General features: G+C 35.4%; 1 protein-coding gene across 1 annotated transcript in view; it reads right to left on the bottom strand.

Annotated features, from left to right (window-relative positions):
* Positions 1-250: 250 nt before the first annotated feature.
* LOC150098476 (uncharacterized) overlaps positions 251-18,090 on the bottom strand; it is a 44,309-nt gene continuing 26,469 nt past the window's right edge. Inside the window, exon 3 of the mRNA XM_090405198.1 lies at positions 251-3,495. Coding sequence (XP_090261324.1) covers positions 1,953-3,116 — 1,164 coding nt within the window. The 5' untranslated portion in view covers positions 3,117-3,495 and the 3' untranslated portion in view covers positions 251-1,952. The remainder of the gene's footprint in view (positions 3,496-18,090) is intronic.

The raw sequence follows: 18,090 nt of genomic DNA, 5'->3' as shown, positions 1-18,090 counted from the left end.
CAAAATCTCTGCCACGCTTCTGCATGCTGTTAATATAAAAATTATTCTTCTTTCTCATGAAAACATCCAATAATTTGAGATTATTCCAATGCTTAACTTTTCCACTGCATGCATTGTTAAAATATTGGGAAATTAAGTAACATAATATTTCAGTAAAGAATATCATGTGTATTGTACTGAAAGGTTTATTGCAATTTGTTAATTGCAATTCTTGTAAATGATTTTGCTGCATAACAATAAGTTGGCCTACTTTTCAAAACAAAATTGTTTATTAAGTATGAGTAATAAGGTATATCAGATCAGCTTTAGCAGAATACATTTACAAGAACAACTATCTTTGCAAACTGTAAAGATACATAAATACTAACTGCAAGGTGCATCAGAAATTTTCTGAGAATGATATTAAATAATGCTTAACATAAAATACTATTATACATGACCAAACAGAAAAAAGAGAAAAGAAATAGATATAAAATTAAATGCACTTGTAATTTATACCAAGAGAATGTAAATTACAAACCATACCATAAATGGTTCAATCAATGAAACCCATAAAATGATAAAGAAATGACCAAATGTTTACAAAGTATTCTAATAATATTTTTAAAATATGAAGCTTCATTTAGGATTCTGTTTGAGAAAAATGAATCAATTTAGAACAGAATAAAATACATTTTTTAATGTTTCTAACACCTGGAAAGAATATACCCTCACTTAAAATACATTGAAAACGAACATTCATTGGAATACAAAAGCTTTAATTTATGAATGATAGAAAATGATAATAATGTATTATTCATAAAAGGATTGTATTTTATTAGAATATGAAGTGGGCAAATTCATTTCAATCTGAAATAGATTGTTGATTTTCCCTAAGTGTGAACAGTTCTGAATTTAAAATAAATTTTATTTAAATTGGTTGAGAACAAAATATTTAATTCCTATTTAAATACAAAAGGATTTATTCTATACAAAAAACAGCAGCTTTAGAGATTAATTATTTGATGATAATAAAATTACAAGGCATTTGTTCCAAATAAATTGGGTATTCTTAGGATGACCTGATTTAGGTTTCTGACTACGTTATACAAGAACATGGGTTTTTGCAAAGTAGAATATGACTTAATTGTAAACTTTCTTGTTTCAAGTTCTACAAAAAATGATACTCATCAAAATGAGTTCTTTAATATTTTGTGATATTGAATTAATGACATATTTTGCAGGTGTTGTAAAGGAGAATGATATTTTTTGAGAATAATCTAATTAGCAACTAGGCCAGCAGAAAACCCTGTTGGTGATGTAGCAAAAAAGTTCCCTTTGGGAGGAGTGGTTAGGAAGCTCCAAATCTGTCTCTATCTGGAAAACTCATGTTTCCAAGCATGCATAACAGTGGCAACTTCTCAATGTTAGGATTGGGAGATATAGTAATGCCTGGTCTGCTGTTGTGTTTTGTTCTGAGGTGAGATTAATACATGCATATAATCTAAGAATGGTGTCTTCATGTTACTCAGCCATGGAAGTATAGCTACAGGAAAGAGGACAAAGCCATATCTGAAATGTAAATTGTTTCCCTCTTTACTTATTAGGGAAAGATGAAAACTCAAAAATGCTTTTACAACTAACTTCATGAAAACACTTTATCCACAGAACCCATCTTAAAAAGTGGTGTTTCTGTACAGCTGTTTGAACTAGTAAATGGTTATACAAACTACCTATGCATAGAAACATTACAACTTGTATTTCACAGAAAAATGGATTTTACTGAGTAATATCTAATAAACAACTTTGGAAATCTTAATGTTGAACATAATGTGCCATAAATTTGACAATTCTTCCTAAGTATGAATTAATAACTCAAAGTTTTCAAGATTCCAAAACAGCATGTCACAAATTTCACAAGATAATTATTTATTTTTATTAATGACATGTCTTTCTATTTTTATTGTACCCATTTAAGAACTCTCATAAGAGAACTGTTGTTCTTCAGTATGAACTATTAATGTCTCTTCAGGTGGTGAATAAAGATCCCCAAATCTCTCACATTCAGATGGTTTTTCTTCAGCATGAAGTAACATATGGGTTTTCAAACTGCATGATTGCGAAAATGACTTCCCACAATTCTCACAAAGAAATCGCTTTTCTTGAGTGTGAACTATTGAATGCCTCTTCAAGTTACTAGAGCGTGCAAAACGCTTTCCACATCTCTCACATGAAAATGGTTTCTCTTGAGTATGAACTAGCAAATGAGTTTTCAAGCTACTAGACTGGGTAAAGGCCCTCCCACAATTCTCACAAGTGAATGGCATTTGTTGAGTATGAATTAAGTAATGATTCTTCAAGTGAATAAACTGTGAAAATGTCTTCCCACAACACTCACAAGTGAATGGCCTTTCTTGAGTATGAACTAAGTAATGCTTCTTCAAGTGACTTGACTGAGAAAATGCTTTCCCACAACTCTCGCAAAAGAATCTTTGTTCTTTAGCATGAACTCCCCTAAAATGTCTTTTCAGTTCACTAGATCGTGAAAAAAGTTTTCCACATCTCTCACAAGAAAATGGCTTCTCTTGAGTATGAACTAACAAATGGGTTTTCAAGGTACCTGCCCTTGAAAATGCCTTTCCACATGCCTCACAAGAAAATGTTTTTTCTTTAGTGTGAACCAACAAATGCCTTTTCAGTACACCTGATGTCGAAAAGGTTTTGCCACATGTTGCACAAGGGAAAGACTTCTTATTATGAATAAATAATTCCTCTTGAAGATTATTGGATTGTTGAAATATCTTTACAGAGGAGAAAGGTTGTGAATGACAGTGAAGTGATAAATGACTTTTTAAGCTATCTGCCCTTGAAAATGCCTTTCCACATGCCTGACAAGAAAACGTTTTTTCTTTGGTGTGAACTAAAAAATGTCTTTTCAATACACTTGATGACGAAAAGGTTTTGCCACATGTTGCACAAGGTAAAGACTTTTTATTATGAACGAATAATTCATCTTGAAGATTACTGGATTGTTGAAATATTTCTCCAGAGGAGAAAGGTTGTGAATGAGAGTGAAGTAATAAATGATTTTTCAAGCTATCTGATTTCAAATTCGTTGTACAGTTGTCAGAAGACATTGTTTTTGCTCAATATGGAGTATCAAAGGTGTTTTCTGCTTAGTCGAGTTCAAAATACCATTGTGGAGAATTCAAAAGGCAAACGTGTTAGTTGTGATAATTTATCTGATTGTGCTTCTAAAATATGTTTCAAGTTTCACACTTTAAACACTATTGTTTTTAGTATTGTATAAGCTACATTAAGTAGTTCTTTTACTGAATTAGGAGAATTTCTACGTGTCCTCTTTTCTTTATAGTAATTTTTTTGAATATTATGTTTTTCACAATAACATAACTATTTTATCAAAAATTTGTACACTGGTGCTGCTGGACTGGAGATGGTGCACCTTCACCTTTTCTTCTTTCTCTCTATCAGCTATTTTGTAATTTATCTTTTTCCCTACAAAAAATTAAATAAGTGTTATAATAAATTTTAATAGACACATAAATGGCTTCTCTTCAAAATTACTCTTCATTTTACTCAAAGTTGAAGCGTATGATGCTCTGAATTAAAGAATTTCATTCAGAACTATATATTATACACACACATATGCACTATAGATTTGCATATACGTTGCTTAAATCTCCATCTAATGAGGCCACATTCCAACTTTACTATCTACTGTCATTATTCAATTAATCAATGTTTAAATGATTAATTATATGAACTGTGAAAAGGTGATTATTATAGTAATGAAGTAAAGTCATAAATCTGCATAAGAAAGGGTTAATTTCATTACAGAGTTTAAGCATATAATGTTTCTAATAACATTCCTATGTTATTAGAAATTAATTACGAATGCTAACTTTGAATCTCTCCACTTCAGTGATGAATATAAAATTATAATGCAGTATGGTAAGCTATAAATATTAAAAAAATATATATATATATATATGAAATATTATGTTTATAAACATGTAAAACACGACTCAAAAATTTTATTTTATATGAGTGAATGAATGTATTTTTACAAGAATCATTTTGTAATTGAAATCATTTCTATGGTGATTTTTGGATACTGTTTAGTGAAATGCCTCCACAAATAAAATTTTTACACTTATGGATATGTACCAGGTCAACCCTGTATGATCTTTGTGATATGAACAATCCTATATTATCACGAAATCAGCATTTGCAAATTTAACCTCCATCACGTACTGTATTAGCTTCTTCTTTTCAGCCATTTTCTGTCCACTGCTGGACGAAGATCTCCTCCAGTTCTTTCCACCTTTCTCTGTTCTTGGCAATGGTTGACCAATTTTTCCCAACAAAATTTGACAGTTCATCACTCCACCTTCTTTTAGGATGTCTTTTTTTTTTTTAACTTCTTTTGGAATCCAGTTCGTTACTATAGTGGTCCATCACGCATCTTCTCTCCTGGATAGATGTCCGGTCCATTTTCATTTTAGTCGCATATGGTGAAGAACGGTGTCAGTGATGCGAGTCTGGATTCTTATCTAGGTGTTTCGCTTTTTATCTTTTAATGTGATGCCTGTTCTTAGTTTATTTGCCAGTGCTTTTGTTAGTGATCAAGTTTCGCAACCACATGAGATGACTGGAAGCATACATTGGTTAAATGTCTTCCTTTTCAAACAGAGTGGAACATCATTGTTTTGAAAAATGCTTTTCAATTTTCTGAATGCACCCCAGGCAAGTTGAACTCTTCTATTTATTTCCTTTTGGAGTCTACAGTTTACATCAATGAGATGACCTACGAATGTCTACGAAGAGAAATTGTTTTCTATTATTGTTTTTTGCTGTTACAAAATGATTAAACATGATTTTAATCATTTTTAATAATTTTGACCGACTTTTCTGCTTTCATGATATAGGTCTTCTATCATTCTATTAAAGTCTGTTGGAGTGTTTGCAAAAATTATATCATCTACATATCTTAGGTGTGTTAAGTTTCTGTTATTAATTTTTATACCAAGGTTTGTCCAGTTTATATTATTAAATATTTCTTGAAGGGCTGCTGTAAAGATTTTGGGTGACAGAGAGTTGTCTTGTCGGACACATTTTTCAATTGATATTTTATTGCCACTTGTGTGAAGTTGGATTGTTGCTGTTGCAGTGTGGTATATTTCCTGGAGGTGGTCCATATATTCTCCAGGAACTCCTTGTTTCTGGAGTGCTTTGATTATTGCATTAGTTTTGATGGAATCGAATGCTTTTTCATAATCAATAAAGGCTAAACAGAGAGGCAACTGGTTTTATTCTGCTTTTTCTATTATTTGTTTTACTGCATGAATACGATCAATTGTGTTCAAGCCTTTATGGAATCCTGCTTGTTCTACTGGTTGATTTGAGTCTAGAAGAGGGGTTAACCTGTTTGTTATTACTTTCTTGAGAATTTTGTACAGATTGGAGAGAATACTAATTGGTCTATAATTCTTTACTTCTTCTTTGTCCCCTCTTTTAAATAACAGTATCAGAGTAGCATTTTCCACTTTTCTGGTATCTTCCCCTCTTCTAGGCATAGATTTAGTAAGTTTGTGACATAGTATTTGATAATAATTATTATTATTATTTCTAAGTTATCCTTCAGAGTCCAAGAATCATCTCGGCAGGAAACTCCACTCTATTCAGTCTCTGCATCCGCTACTTAATAATTAATTTTTTAAATTGAACATTCTTTCCAAAAACTATACCATCTACTTTCATTAATATTTTTCACAAGGGTGAATCTCCCTGCAGGAGTAATTTAAACGAATATAGAAAATAATAAATGAAGACTACTTCTTCTGTTGAGGATAGTTAAAATCATCTTCACTTCAGGTAACCTGGAAAAAGATTCTTCTCATTTCCAAGGAAAATCGAAGCCAAGTCTTTTCCAACTAAATAACGCAGTATTATGTGGTTCTTCTATTTACGCTGCACAATTAATTTCCAGTTGTTAGATAAATTCATTTTTCTTCCCCATTATGATATTTCTTCTATATCCCTACAGGTGTTAAATGATAATTAATCATCCTTGGCTCATTTGAGGTAAAACGTCAAAGCATACTACTATGCCTAATTCTTTTTCACCTAGATCTGACACTCAAATACTTATCTTTGGCAATATTCACAATTTATCTCACATATGAAAGCTCAAAAGCACCATAGCAATTCTACTATTCACAACAATACTCAGTAAAGAAAATTAAACAAGATACCACCTGTTTAATTTTCATGAAATCTGAAAATGCATTATTGTTCACAACATATCTTTCTTAATACAAGTTCCTATATCAAATAAATTGCACCAAGGACTAAAATTTTCCAAGTTGAAAGTTTATTTGCACTGACCAAGTAGTAGCCTACTTAAGGTGACTACAAGATGGCACTGTAAATGTTAGTGGTTGTGTCCGTTATTGTAATAATGAAGCTGGCTGCCTATTTTGTAGTATTTTTATCGTTCTATTTCGTATTAGGTTTATACACCTTTCGCACTATGAATCTTATGCCTATGGATACTAGAAAATTTGTTTGTTAAGACAGCGCCACCAGTATTGTTTTATTGGCATAAAACTCAGTAATATGGCCGGTTGATTTCTCTCTCTCTCTCTAACAGAAATTCTTTCAATGAAATTTTACAATAACAATCGTGGTCTAATTGCACTTAACTATATGCTTCTGCTATCTTACTTGGTTCCTGCTCTTAGGTTCACTTTTATTTAGGAACAGTGCATTGTAATTAGAAAGATCAGGTGGCACTCTATAAACAAAACACTTTATTTACACTAGTATAAAAGGTACATCAATCAAATGATAGGGAGGTTGCCTTCTCTACTTACCTGTTTAAACCTTTAGCATAAAAAGAGAATTTTTTCACTTCAATATTAAATAACTCTATAGCGCAATTACATATTTACTCTCTGCTTACAAAAATCAACTTACTGAAATTCTAATCCACTCGCAAAGAGGTTAGTTAACTATGTCAAGTTATTTCACAAATTTCATACCAATTACTAACATGCCAAATGACTCTCTTATAGACACATCTTATTACTATTAATTTAATTCTTATCAGTCCATCTATAACATATCTCCTAGATTACAAAAGGGAATGTATATCAAAAGATGGAACAAACTTACTCTGAGGCTCTGTGTCGCACACAGTCATCCAAGATCTTGCACTAAAGTCCATATGCTTTTCCTTTCATCTCGGGCCTTAGGCATCCCTATGGATAGTCTTGCTTCAGCTGCATCTCATCGGGATAGTAGCGGGCTTTGGACTGCAATTTCCGGCACTCGAATAGCTCAGGCAAGAGGTTTCAGCACACGTGCAAATTTTCCAGTGCTTGAAGTTTGCTCTGCGGCTATTTGGCTTTGGTTGACCTCTCGCGGCAAAAGACATCCAACCGACACTGCCTCGGGTTTTTACATTGGCAATTTTCTCGTCATTCCGATCGGCTTCTCCTCTGGCATGGCCTCACCATAGCGTCCTGTCCTCTGGATTCTATTCCCGAAATTTCTGCCTCTAATGGCCGATCTTCTATGTCTTTTTATTTCCCGGTCTCCAGGGCCTTGCGTGAAGGGTTGAGACCCTCTGAAGAATTCGGAGCGACCCCTTGATCTTCTGTTTTGGCCAACCCATTCTTTCTTCTCCTGGTATACTACACAAATCCAATTAGACGGACACTACTGGAACTACTTGTGATTTTTGCCATCCCTTTTCAAAATGACCTTGACGGTGGGCATACACAAAGCTTGTAAACAATGGTTCCAAAAGCACTCTGTTAAACAATAACATATGGGTTGGAGTGACAGCATTTTCTTTTGTTTCTTGCAAACTTTATCCTTTCTTTGTTTACTATGTTTTGGCCAGGTTAAATTTGTCATACAAATAAAATATATTCTTCTTTATTATAAAAATTTTTATTCTTAATTTACAAACTTTTGAGATGTGACCTCTGTAAAAGTCTATGTAAAGCGCTTATAGAATTCCAAGCTACATCAAATTTTACAGTACTGTGGTCACCTCACCAAAGGAAAAGGCCAACTTTCTTGAATCACTCTTCTCTTTGAAGACCTGGGCAAAATTCCCTTGATCCCACAAAGAATGGCTCCCTTGAACTCTCTCTCCCAATCTTTTGACTAAAAGTAATCCCAAGAATCCATAACAAATTGAACACAAACAAGGCATCTGGTCCTGAAGGTATCCTACCTATTGTGTTAAAAATTGTGCCCAAGAACTAACACCTATCCTGTATACTTCTTCAAACATGGAAACAAGTTACAAGCCTGTCCCAAATAAAGGTGATAAAAGTCAACCAGCGAACTACCGTACAATTACTTTTATTTTTGTTCTCTCAAGAATTATGGAGGTCATCAGCAACCAACTCTTCAACCATCTAGAGACATACGAACTAATCAGTGACCAGCAGTGTGGATTCCACCATTCAAACTCAAATACACTTGATTTCCTTGCTTTCAATAGCCACATACGGACTGAAGCCACTGAGTAATTTGTAGAAACGTATTTCTACAAATTACTCAGTGGCTACAAATTTGTGTTTGTCCTCGACATTTGATTGGGTTTGGCACAGTGGCATTCTGAAAAAACTTCCATCTAGGATCTGCCTTCCTCACTCTGCAACTGGATCGCTAACTTTCCCACAGGTTACTCACTACATGTCATGATAGACGGCTCACACTCCTCAGATTTATTATTATTACATGACACCTCCATGGAGTTCAAAGACCCATTGAGTGAGGACACCTACTCTACATCTGTCTGTTCTACTCAATCCACCAACTATAACTAACCACAGCTACACCATCTACTGCCTGCAACCACGAGTATTTCTACAGACAATCACAAACATCCATGCCCATGGCAGGATTTGAACTCACAGCCTGTTGGCTGGAGAGCGGATACACTCACCACTCGGCCAACCACACTGGCAGTTAGTGTATTTCCCTCTAATGCAGGAGTAGCCCAGGGTTCTGTTCTTATTTGCTCTGTTCCTCTTGTATGTAAACAAACTGTTCTCACAGAATTCCAATCCTACTCATAGCTTTCCATTAAGACAGTACACTTCATTTCTCCTTTGCATTTGACAAACTTCTTGGTGCTCAAATATTAGACTCCTCAAGACTAACCACAAATAAGGACCTGAACTTAGATCTCCTAGCTATATCCCAGTGGAGCAAAGACAGCCTTGTAAAGTTCAATGCCACCATAACTCAATTTTGTCTGATCTCTCAAAAGCAAGTGATTGCATCCATGCATCTTAATTCAGTAATACAGAGTTATCCAAAACATGATCAGATTTCTCTTCTTGGGAAATCTTCCTGATTTCCACTTTCTATCTTTCCTGGCAAAATCATATTACCACTTAGCTTCTGCAACCTGCAAAAAAACTTGGTTTATTTTTTCCTCACCAGATTACTCCACACATTCACAGCTACTAACTCTATACAAAGCCCAAATCTGACAGCCATTGAATATTGCTCCATATTTGGGGAGATGCACCAAAGTCCTTTCTGCATTAGCCACTATTATTCCTCCACTCTCTTCCAAAATCATTAAAGCAAGAGCCATTGCGAACACACACTTATAGTCTATCTTAAAACTCACTGAACAATCTTCACTATTTCCTCTTTCTTTCTATCTACTTCTGTCCTTTGGAACAGTCTTCCCAAAAGATTACATCTCTCAGTTGTTTAAGCAAAATGTGAAGAAATTTCTTTCTTCTATTCCTCTTGCCGACACACGGTAGTAGTGTGCTATAGTTCTTGTGGCCTTTCGTGTGTGGGCCACATATATAAAAAAGTAGAACTGAATAGAACAAATGAAAATTACAATTGCAGATAATAAAAGTAATGCTATATACAGGTAACCCTCATATAACGTGGATGTTAGGTTCTACAAAAATGTCGCATTATATAAATCGTTATGCGAGACTCAGATCACATAGAAAAAGTAGGGTTAGGTTCCAAAATCATTTTCTTTAAAGATTATATAAACAATGACATATTCAACAAAAAAAAAATTTATTTAAAATTCAGCTAATTCATGTAAGTTAAGAAAACAAATAAACCATGAAACAAATACATAGTATAAAAAAATCATAAATTGTACGTACGTTTTAGGCAAAATAAAAAAAGAAAGTGTATATTTTAATCGTCATCACTCTCTTCAAAACTAACATTTCATAAATGTTCTTCATTTATGAGTGGCCAGACGTTGGCATCACTTGAAATCTCTTGGATATCATTTGTATAATTCTCATTGCATACTTCAGCTGGTGTTTTGTTATCAATAAGTCAGTTATAAGATCTTTCTTTGTTTTAGGGTTACACGGTGATCAGCACTCATATTTGTAGATTTAGCGACTCAAAAACACACGTGATGAACAGATTATTTTATTAATTACAAATAAAATAAAACTTGACGTTTCGATCTCTATATCGAGGTCATCATCGGAAGAATACAACTGTATACAGAACCAAGCTACATGCTCATGCTTTCTATATCAATAAACTAAATCTACGTAGTTAATAAATCTTTTTTCTAGCCTGACCTCTAGTGATAGAAAGGAAACACACAAATAAATAAGGAAAGAAATAAAATTATAAAAAAAAAAAAAAAATATATATATATATTATAAACAGATAAATGCAACTACAATAAACTGTTAGAGTCCTCAAGTATTAATATTCTGGATAGTTACAATATGATTTCTTTCAGTTGCTATTGAATGTTCTAAACACTTCACCAGGTCACCAGGTTGTCTTCTTGTAGTGGGAATTTTTCTAATGCTAGTTTAGGATGTTATAGAGGTTGTAGATGGGACCTCCACATTCTTGAAATGGTGAGACCATCATTTTTGTTGAGATTTGGGTTGTGTTTGAGCATTTCACAAGACTCTTTAAATTTTCTCTCAAACCATGTTTTGGTGCAGTGTAAAGACTTGGTATTTTTCCAGTCAATTCTATGGTATGTTTGGAGTGCATGGTCAGAAAGGCCTGTTTTACCGAAGTGGAGGTATTTAATGTGTCGTTTGTGTTCGTCTTGTCTGATTGGGATAGTTCGCCCTGTTTCCCCTATGTATGGTATGTTACATGTGCAGTGTATTTTGTATACCCCTGGGTGTGCTAGGTGTGGAAGAGGATCTTTAGAGGAACTGAGTAGGTGTCTTAGCTTATTTGGGGGTTTAAAGGTGGTTTTAATGTTGTATTTGCGAAGTGTTCTGCCAATTTTTTTCAGAAATGCCTCAAACATAAGGAATGGCAATGGAGTTCTTGAAATCTTTTTTGTTCTTACTGGTATCTTTATGGAGGATCTTGTGAATAGTTTTTTTATTGTATCCATTTTTGATAAATTTTTGGTTGATGATTTTGTATTCTTGGTTTAGAGCCTGTTCATTGGAACAAATAGTTAAGGCTCTGTGTTTAAGGGTGCTTATGACACCTAATTTTTGTGTTGGGTGGTGGTAAGAATTTTTGTGTATGTATTGGAGTGTGTGTGTAGGTTTGCGGTAAACTGAGAAGGAGAGACAGCCAGAGGGAAGACGTGTGACAAGTGTGTCTAGGAAAGGAAGAGAGTCGTTTTTTTCCATTTCAATGGTGAATTGGATATGTTTGCGTTGTTTGTTTAGGTGGCTAAGGAATGTATTTAGAGGTTTGCGGCCGTGGGGCCAAATGGCGAAAATATCGTCGACGTATCTGAGCCAAATTTTGGGCTTTAGACATGCTGTCTCTAGAGCATGTTGCTCAAAGTCTTCCATATAAAAGTTAGCTATTGGGGGAGAAAGTGGTGAGCCCATGGCTGTACCTTCTTTTTGAAGGTAAAAATTGTTTTGCCATATGAAATATCCGGAGCGGAGTACGTGGGCAAAAAGGGCCGTGATGTCATGTGGAAATATGTTCTGTAGTAGCAAAAAATCTTGGTCAGTGAGTATAATGTTTTTGATTTTACTGATGAAATGTTGTGTATTTTTTATGTAGGAAGGGGACTGACCTACCAATTCCTTGGGTGTGGCAGCTAATTTTTTTGCTAAGAGATAATTTGGGCTGTCAATTCCTTCAATGATCGGGCGAAGCGGTGTGCCAGGTTTGTGTATTTTTGGCAGGCCATAAATTCTGGGCGCACGGGCATACTGAGGTATTAATTTTTTTGTCGTTTCTTCGGGCCATGTGTGGACGGATTTGATTAATTCAGTTGTTTTCTTTTTGTTACGTTTTGTGGGGTTGTAGTTAACCTTTTGGTAGGTGTTATGGTCCGATATTAACTGGTTCATTTTTTCAATGTATGTCGTCCGGTCTAACAGGATGGTGGAATTGCCTTTATCGGCTTTCGTTATTATATTATCCTGGTTATTTTTTAAGGATTTAAGGGCTAGATTTTCGGTTTTGTTTATGTTGGTGTTTAGTTTTTTGTTAGAATTTAGTATACACGATGTTTCCATTCGTATTTTATCAGCCAGAATGGTGGGGAGGGATCGTAAACCTCTCTCGATATGATACACGATATCAAGCTTGTTTACTGACCTCGGAGTAATGGCGTAGTTCAAACCTTTCTTTAGTAGCGAGAGTTCACATTCTGGCTGATAAAATATGAATGGAAACATCGTGTATACTAAATTCTAACAAAAAACTAAACACCAACATAAACAAAACCGAAAATCTAGCCCTTAAATCCTTAAAAAATAACCAGGATATTATAATAACGAAAGCCGATAAAGGCAATTCCACCATCCTGTTAGACCGGACGACATACATTGAAAAAATGAACCAGTTAATATCGGACCATAACACCTACCAAAAGGTTAACTACAACCCCACAAAACGTAACAAAAAGAAAACAACTGAATTAATCAAATCCGTCCACACATGGCCCAAAGAAACGACAAAAAAATTAATACCTCAGTATGCCCGTGCACCCAGAATTTATGGCCTGCCAAAAATACACAAACCTGGCACACCACTTCGCCCAATCGTTGAAGGAATTGACAACCCAAATTATCTCTTAGCAAAAAAATTAGCTGCCACACTCAAGGAATTGGTAGGTCAGTCCCCTTCCTACATAAAAAATACACAACATTTCATCAGTAAAATCAAAAACATTACACTCACTGACCAAGATTTATTAGTCAGCTTTGACATAACTTCCCTTTTCACCAATGTCTCAATCAATGACACGATCTTGCTACTACAGAACATATTTCCACATGACATCACGGCCCTTTTTGCCACGTACTCCGCTCCGGATATTTCGTATGGCAAAACAATTTTTACCTTCAAAAAGAAGGCAGAGCCATGGGCTCACCACTTTCTCCCCCAATAGCTAACTTTTATATGGAAGACTTTGAGCAACGTGCTCTAGAGACAGCATGTCTAAAGCCCCAAAATTTGGCTCAGATACGTCGACGATATTTTCGCCATTTGGCCCCACGGCCGCAAACCTCTAAATACATTCCTTAGCCACCTAAACAAACAACGCAAACATATCCAATTCACCATTGAAATGGAAAAAAAACGACTCTCTTCCTTTCCTAGACACACTTGTCACACGTCTTCCCTCTGGCTGTCTCTCCTTCTCAGTTTACCGCAAACCTACACACACACTCCAATACATACACAAAAATTCTTACCACCACCCAACACAAAAATTAGGTGTCATAAGCACCCTTAAACACAGAGCCTTAACTATTTGTTCCAATGAACAGGCTCTAAACCAAGAATACAAAATCATCAACCAAACATTTATCAAAAATGGATACAATAAAAAAACTATTCACAAGATCCTCCATAAAGATACCAGTAAGAACAAAAAAGATTTCAAGAATACCATTGCCATTCCTTATGTTAGAGGCATTTCTGAAAAAAATAGACAGAACACTTCGCAAATACAACATTAAAACCACCTTTAAACCCCCAAATAAGCTAAGACACCTACTCAGTTCCTCTAAAGATCCTCTTCCACACCTAGCACACCCAGGGGTATACAAAATACACTGCACATGTAACATACCATACATAGGGGAAACAGGGTGAACTATCCCAATCAGACAAGACGAACACAAACGACACATTAAATACCTCCATTTCGGTAAAATCAAAAATCGGACCTTTCTGATCATGCACTCCAAACATACCATAGAATTGACAGGAAAAATACCAAGTCTTTATACCGCACCAAAACATGGTTTGAGAGAAAATTTAAAGAGTCTTGTGAAATGCTCAAACACAACCCAAATCTCAACAAAAATGATGGTCTCACCATTTCAAGAATGTGGAGGACCCATATACAACCTCTATAACATCCTAAACTAGCATTAGAAAAATTCCCACTACAAGAAGACAACCTGGTGACCTGGTGAAGTGTTTAGAACATTCAATAGCAACTGAAAGAAATCATTTTGTAGAATATTAATACTTGAGGACTAACAGTTTATTGTAGTTGCATTTATCTATTTATAATATATATATATATATATATTTTTTTTTTATATATATATATACACACACATATATTTTTTTTTTAGATATATTTTTTATTTTATATATTTATATATATATTTTTTTATAATTTTATTTCTTTCCTTATTTATTTGTGTTTTTCCTTTCTATCACTAGAGGTCAGGCTAGAAAAAAGATTTATTAACTACGTAGATTTAGTTTATTGATACAGAAAGCATGAGCATGTAGCTTGGTTCTGTATACAGTTGAATTCTTCCGATGATGACCTCGATATAGAGGTCGAAACATCAAGTTTTATTTTATTTGTAATTAATAAAATAATCTGTTCAACACGTGTGTTTTTGATTCCCCAAATCTACAAATATGAGTAATAAGATCTTGCTTACCACTATGCTGCAATTTTTTATTAAGTTCATAATACAGAGCTACACAAATATCAAATTGTCTCGTGAATTTTCCGGAGAGCTCCATTGGGAGATCATTATCCATAAAATAATTTCTTGCCAAGTCCAATCCTTTGGCTAATTTCTTTAAATTGAATTCTTTAATGGATTAATCATAATCAGAATCTTTGGCAGAACTTTTCAGGCCCTTTGGTTCAACGTCATCTATTAAATGTATCAGTTCCTCCTTATTGAAATCAATTTCTCCATCAATTAATTCACTAATTTCGTTTTCAATGATATCACAAAAGTGCTCTAAATGGCCATTACTATAAAAATATTTTTATATATATATATAAAAAAAAATGCATTTCATATTCTATATAACTCACCAAAAAATAAAGTGCTCAGCTTCAGTTTAACACACTTATGATTTTTAATGCACTTTCCTGGCAGAAAAACGAAGACAATTTTCAACAATAAATACTTTATACGGTAAACATTTGACGTACATGCATGCTAAAGGGTATTTCCCTTAATATAAGTTCGCTACTTATAACTACACGCACGATATGGGCAGACGCAAATTTAACAAAGATAAAATTTGAATTTTAAGTCGCGCCTTGAAAAATATATGAAAAGATAAAGGGTTACTGCAATTTGTAGAGCGTCTAATTATTATTATTATTATTTCGGGCTACTCCAGGAATCCTTAGACTCATCGAGGGAGGTCCTAAACATCATGTCCACACAACTATACGACATTCTCCCAGTATCTATCATACCTTGTCTTGAACTCATTCACCGTCATAGCACCCACAACAGACTCTGGCAGCTTATTCCACTCATTTACCACTCTGAAAGTAAAGAACCCAGCTCTAACACTCCTGCTAACCACACTCTTTCCCAGCTTCCATAGGTGTCCCCTAGTTCTCCCACCACCAGTCCTGATCTCAAAAATATCCTCTGAATTAATCCTATAGAATCCCTTTAGCAATTTGAATGTCTCAATCATATCTCCCCTCCTCCGCCTATCAACTAGTTTCTGCAACACACAAATCATCAACCTGTTCTCATATGGTTCATTCCATAGACCTGTTATCATTTTAGTCACTCGCCTCTGGATCCTCTCCACCTCCTCCCCATCAAGAAGGAACCGAGGTGACCAAATCTGGGCACAGTAGTCGAGATGAGGTCTTATCAAGGCTCAGTACAGAGGTATTTTTCAACAACCAAGCGAGTTGATGAGGTGATTTAGCTATTTTTCCAGTGTGCCCCCTAAACTTCATCTCCCTATCCACCAACACTCCCAAGTCCCTGGCCTCATCAATCTCTTGGAGTACAGTTCCACCAATGTGGTATACTGCTGCTAATCTTTTCACCCCAAAATGCATAACCATACATTTTGTCACATTAAATTGACATCCATTCTCCTTAGACCAGAACTCCAATCTATCTAAGTCATCCTGCAAGACTTTGACATCTTCTGCATTCACTATTGCCATACCCAACTTTGCATCATCAGCAAACAAATGAATCGTTCCACTTAGATCCTTCCCTGTATCGTTAATGAACAGATTAAACAGCAGTAGTCCAAGAACAGAACCCTGCGGCACACCACTAGTCACAGGCCGTCTTTTGGACTCTACTCCTGAATAAACTACTCTTTGATATCTCTCCATCAACCAACCACCTATCCACCTCACCAACCCTATATCCATTCCCATATGTTGTAGTTTACGGATTAGTATTCTATGTGGTATCCTGTCAAACGCCTTTGCCAGGTCCAGCAGTATCACTGTAAACCCATTTCCCTTATCCAGTTTCAGCTGTCAGCTTGTTATAAAACTTGAGCAAGTTACTGAAGCATGATCTACCCTTCACAAAGCCATGCTGTCCCTGTACAGTACCTCGTTTTCATCAATCCATTCCTGTATTTTTCCCTTGACTACTTTCTCTAAGACCTTGACAACGACTCCTGATATGCTAATCGGTCGGTAATTTGCAACCGTAGTCTTGGATCCTCCTTTATGCAGTGAAACTATTTTCCCCTCTTTCCACACCTTCGGGACTAAGCCAGACCTGAGACTCAGATTAAACAACATGGTCAAGGGCACTGATAATTCTTTAGCCGCTTCACTTAAGACCTGTGCCGGTATACCATCCAATCCAACAAATATATTCACATTAAGGTTCTGTAATAGACTATTCATCTCCACTTCATTCATCACAATTCCCGTATAAACTAATGGTTCTTTCATTTTTTCAATGTCACCACCTGGATCATATGCTTTTGCAAAGTGCACGCTCAGTAACTCCACTATATCGACTGATTCAGTGACCTCCTTACCATCGTCATTCCTTAAAATCATTTTACCGTGTACAGTTTTTTTCTTGCTTGCAGCATATTGAAAGAACTGTTTTGGATTCTCTTTTGCTTGCAAAGATAGTTTCCTTCGATAATCCGCTTTTGCTTTTTTTACCACACTCGTTACCTTTCTGGCCTGCACTTTATACCATTTGTGTGCCTGCAGGTCACCCCTTTCTTTAAATTCCCTCCACAGTTGTTTCTTTTTTTGCAGCTCAAGCTTAAAGGTGTTATACATCCATTTAACCCCTACTTGTTTTACTATTCGGACCCTAGGTATACAATCAGCCATTACCTCCTGTAAATGCTCCTTGACCACTTCCCATGCTCTATCGACGTCCAGCCCTTGCAGTTGTACATGCCATGGCACTGATCCAAGCAATCTCCTAAGCTTGTCATACTTGCCAGCACGGTAATTCCACATATACCCTGTCTTAATCGAAAATTCCACACCTTTAGCCACCTCCCAGGTCAAGCCACCTCCCAAGACCTTATGATCACTCTTACCAATAGGTGGCAACATGGTCATATTCGTTACAGTCAAATTCTCAGATGTTATTACCAGGTCAAGCACTCTCACACCCCTAGTATTTTCAATTACATGCTGTCTCAGATAGTTATCCCTTAATAATTGAATAAAATCCTTTTCCTTCCTCACATGTGTCCTCTCCTCCTTCCAATCAATGTTACCATAGTTGAAATCCCCCATAACAATTACCCTCCTTCCACTCATTTCATCAGTTTCCCTATGCATACTATCTCCACCATCTATTCCATCACCTGGTCTATAGCAGCACCCAACTGTATATTTTATTCTGCCAGTCTCAA

Source organism: Typopeltis vanoorti, chromosome 15, assembly GCF_054136105.1.
Source record: "Typopeltis vanoorti isolate ZY-2024b chromosome 15, IOZ_Tvanoo_1.0, whole genome shotgun sequence".
NCBI lineage: Eukaryota > Metazoa > Arthropoda > Arachnida > Uropygi > Thelyphonidae > Typopeltis > Typopeltis vanoorti.
This window is presented reverse-complemented; position numbering and strand designations above follow the sequence as displayed.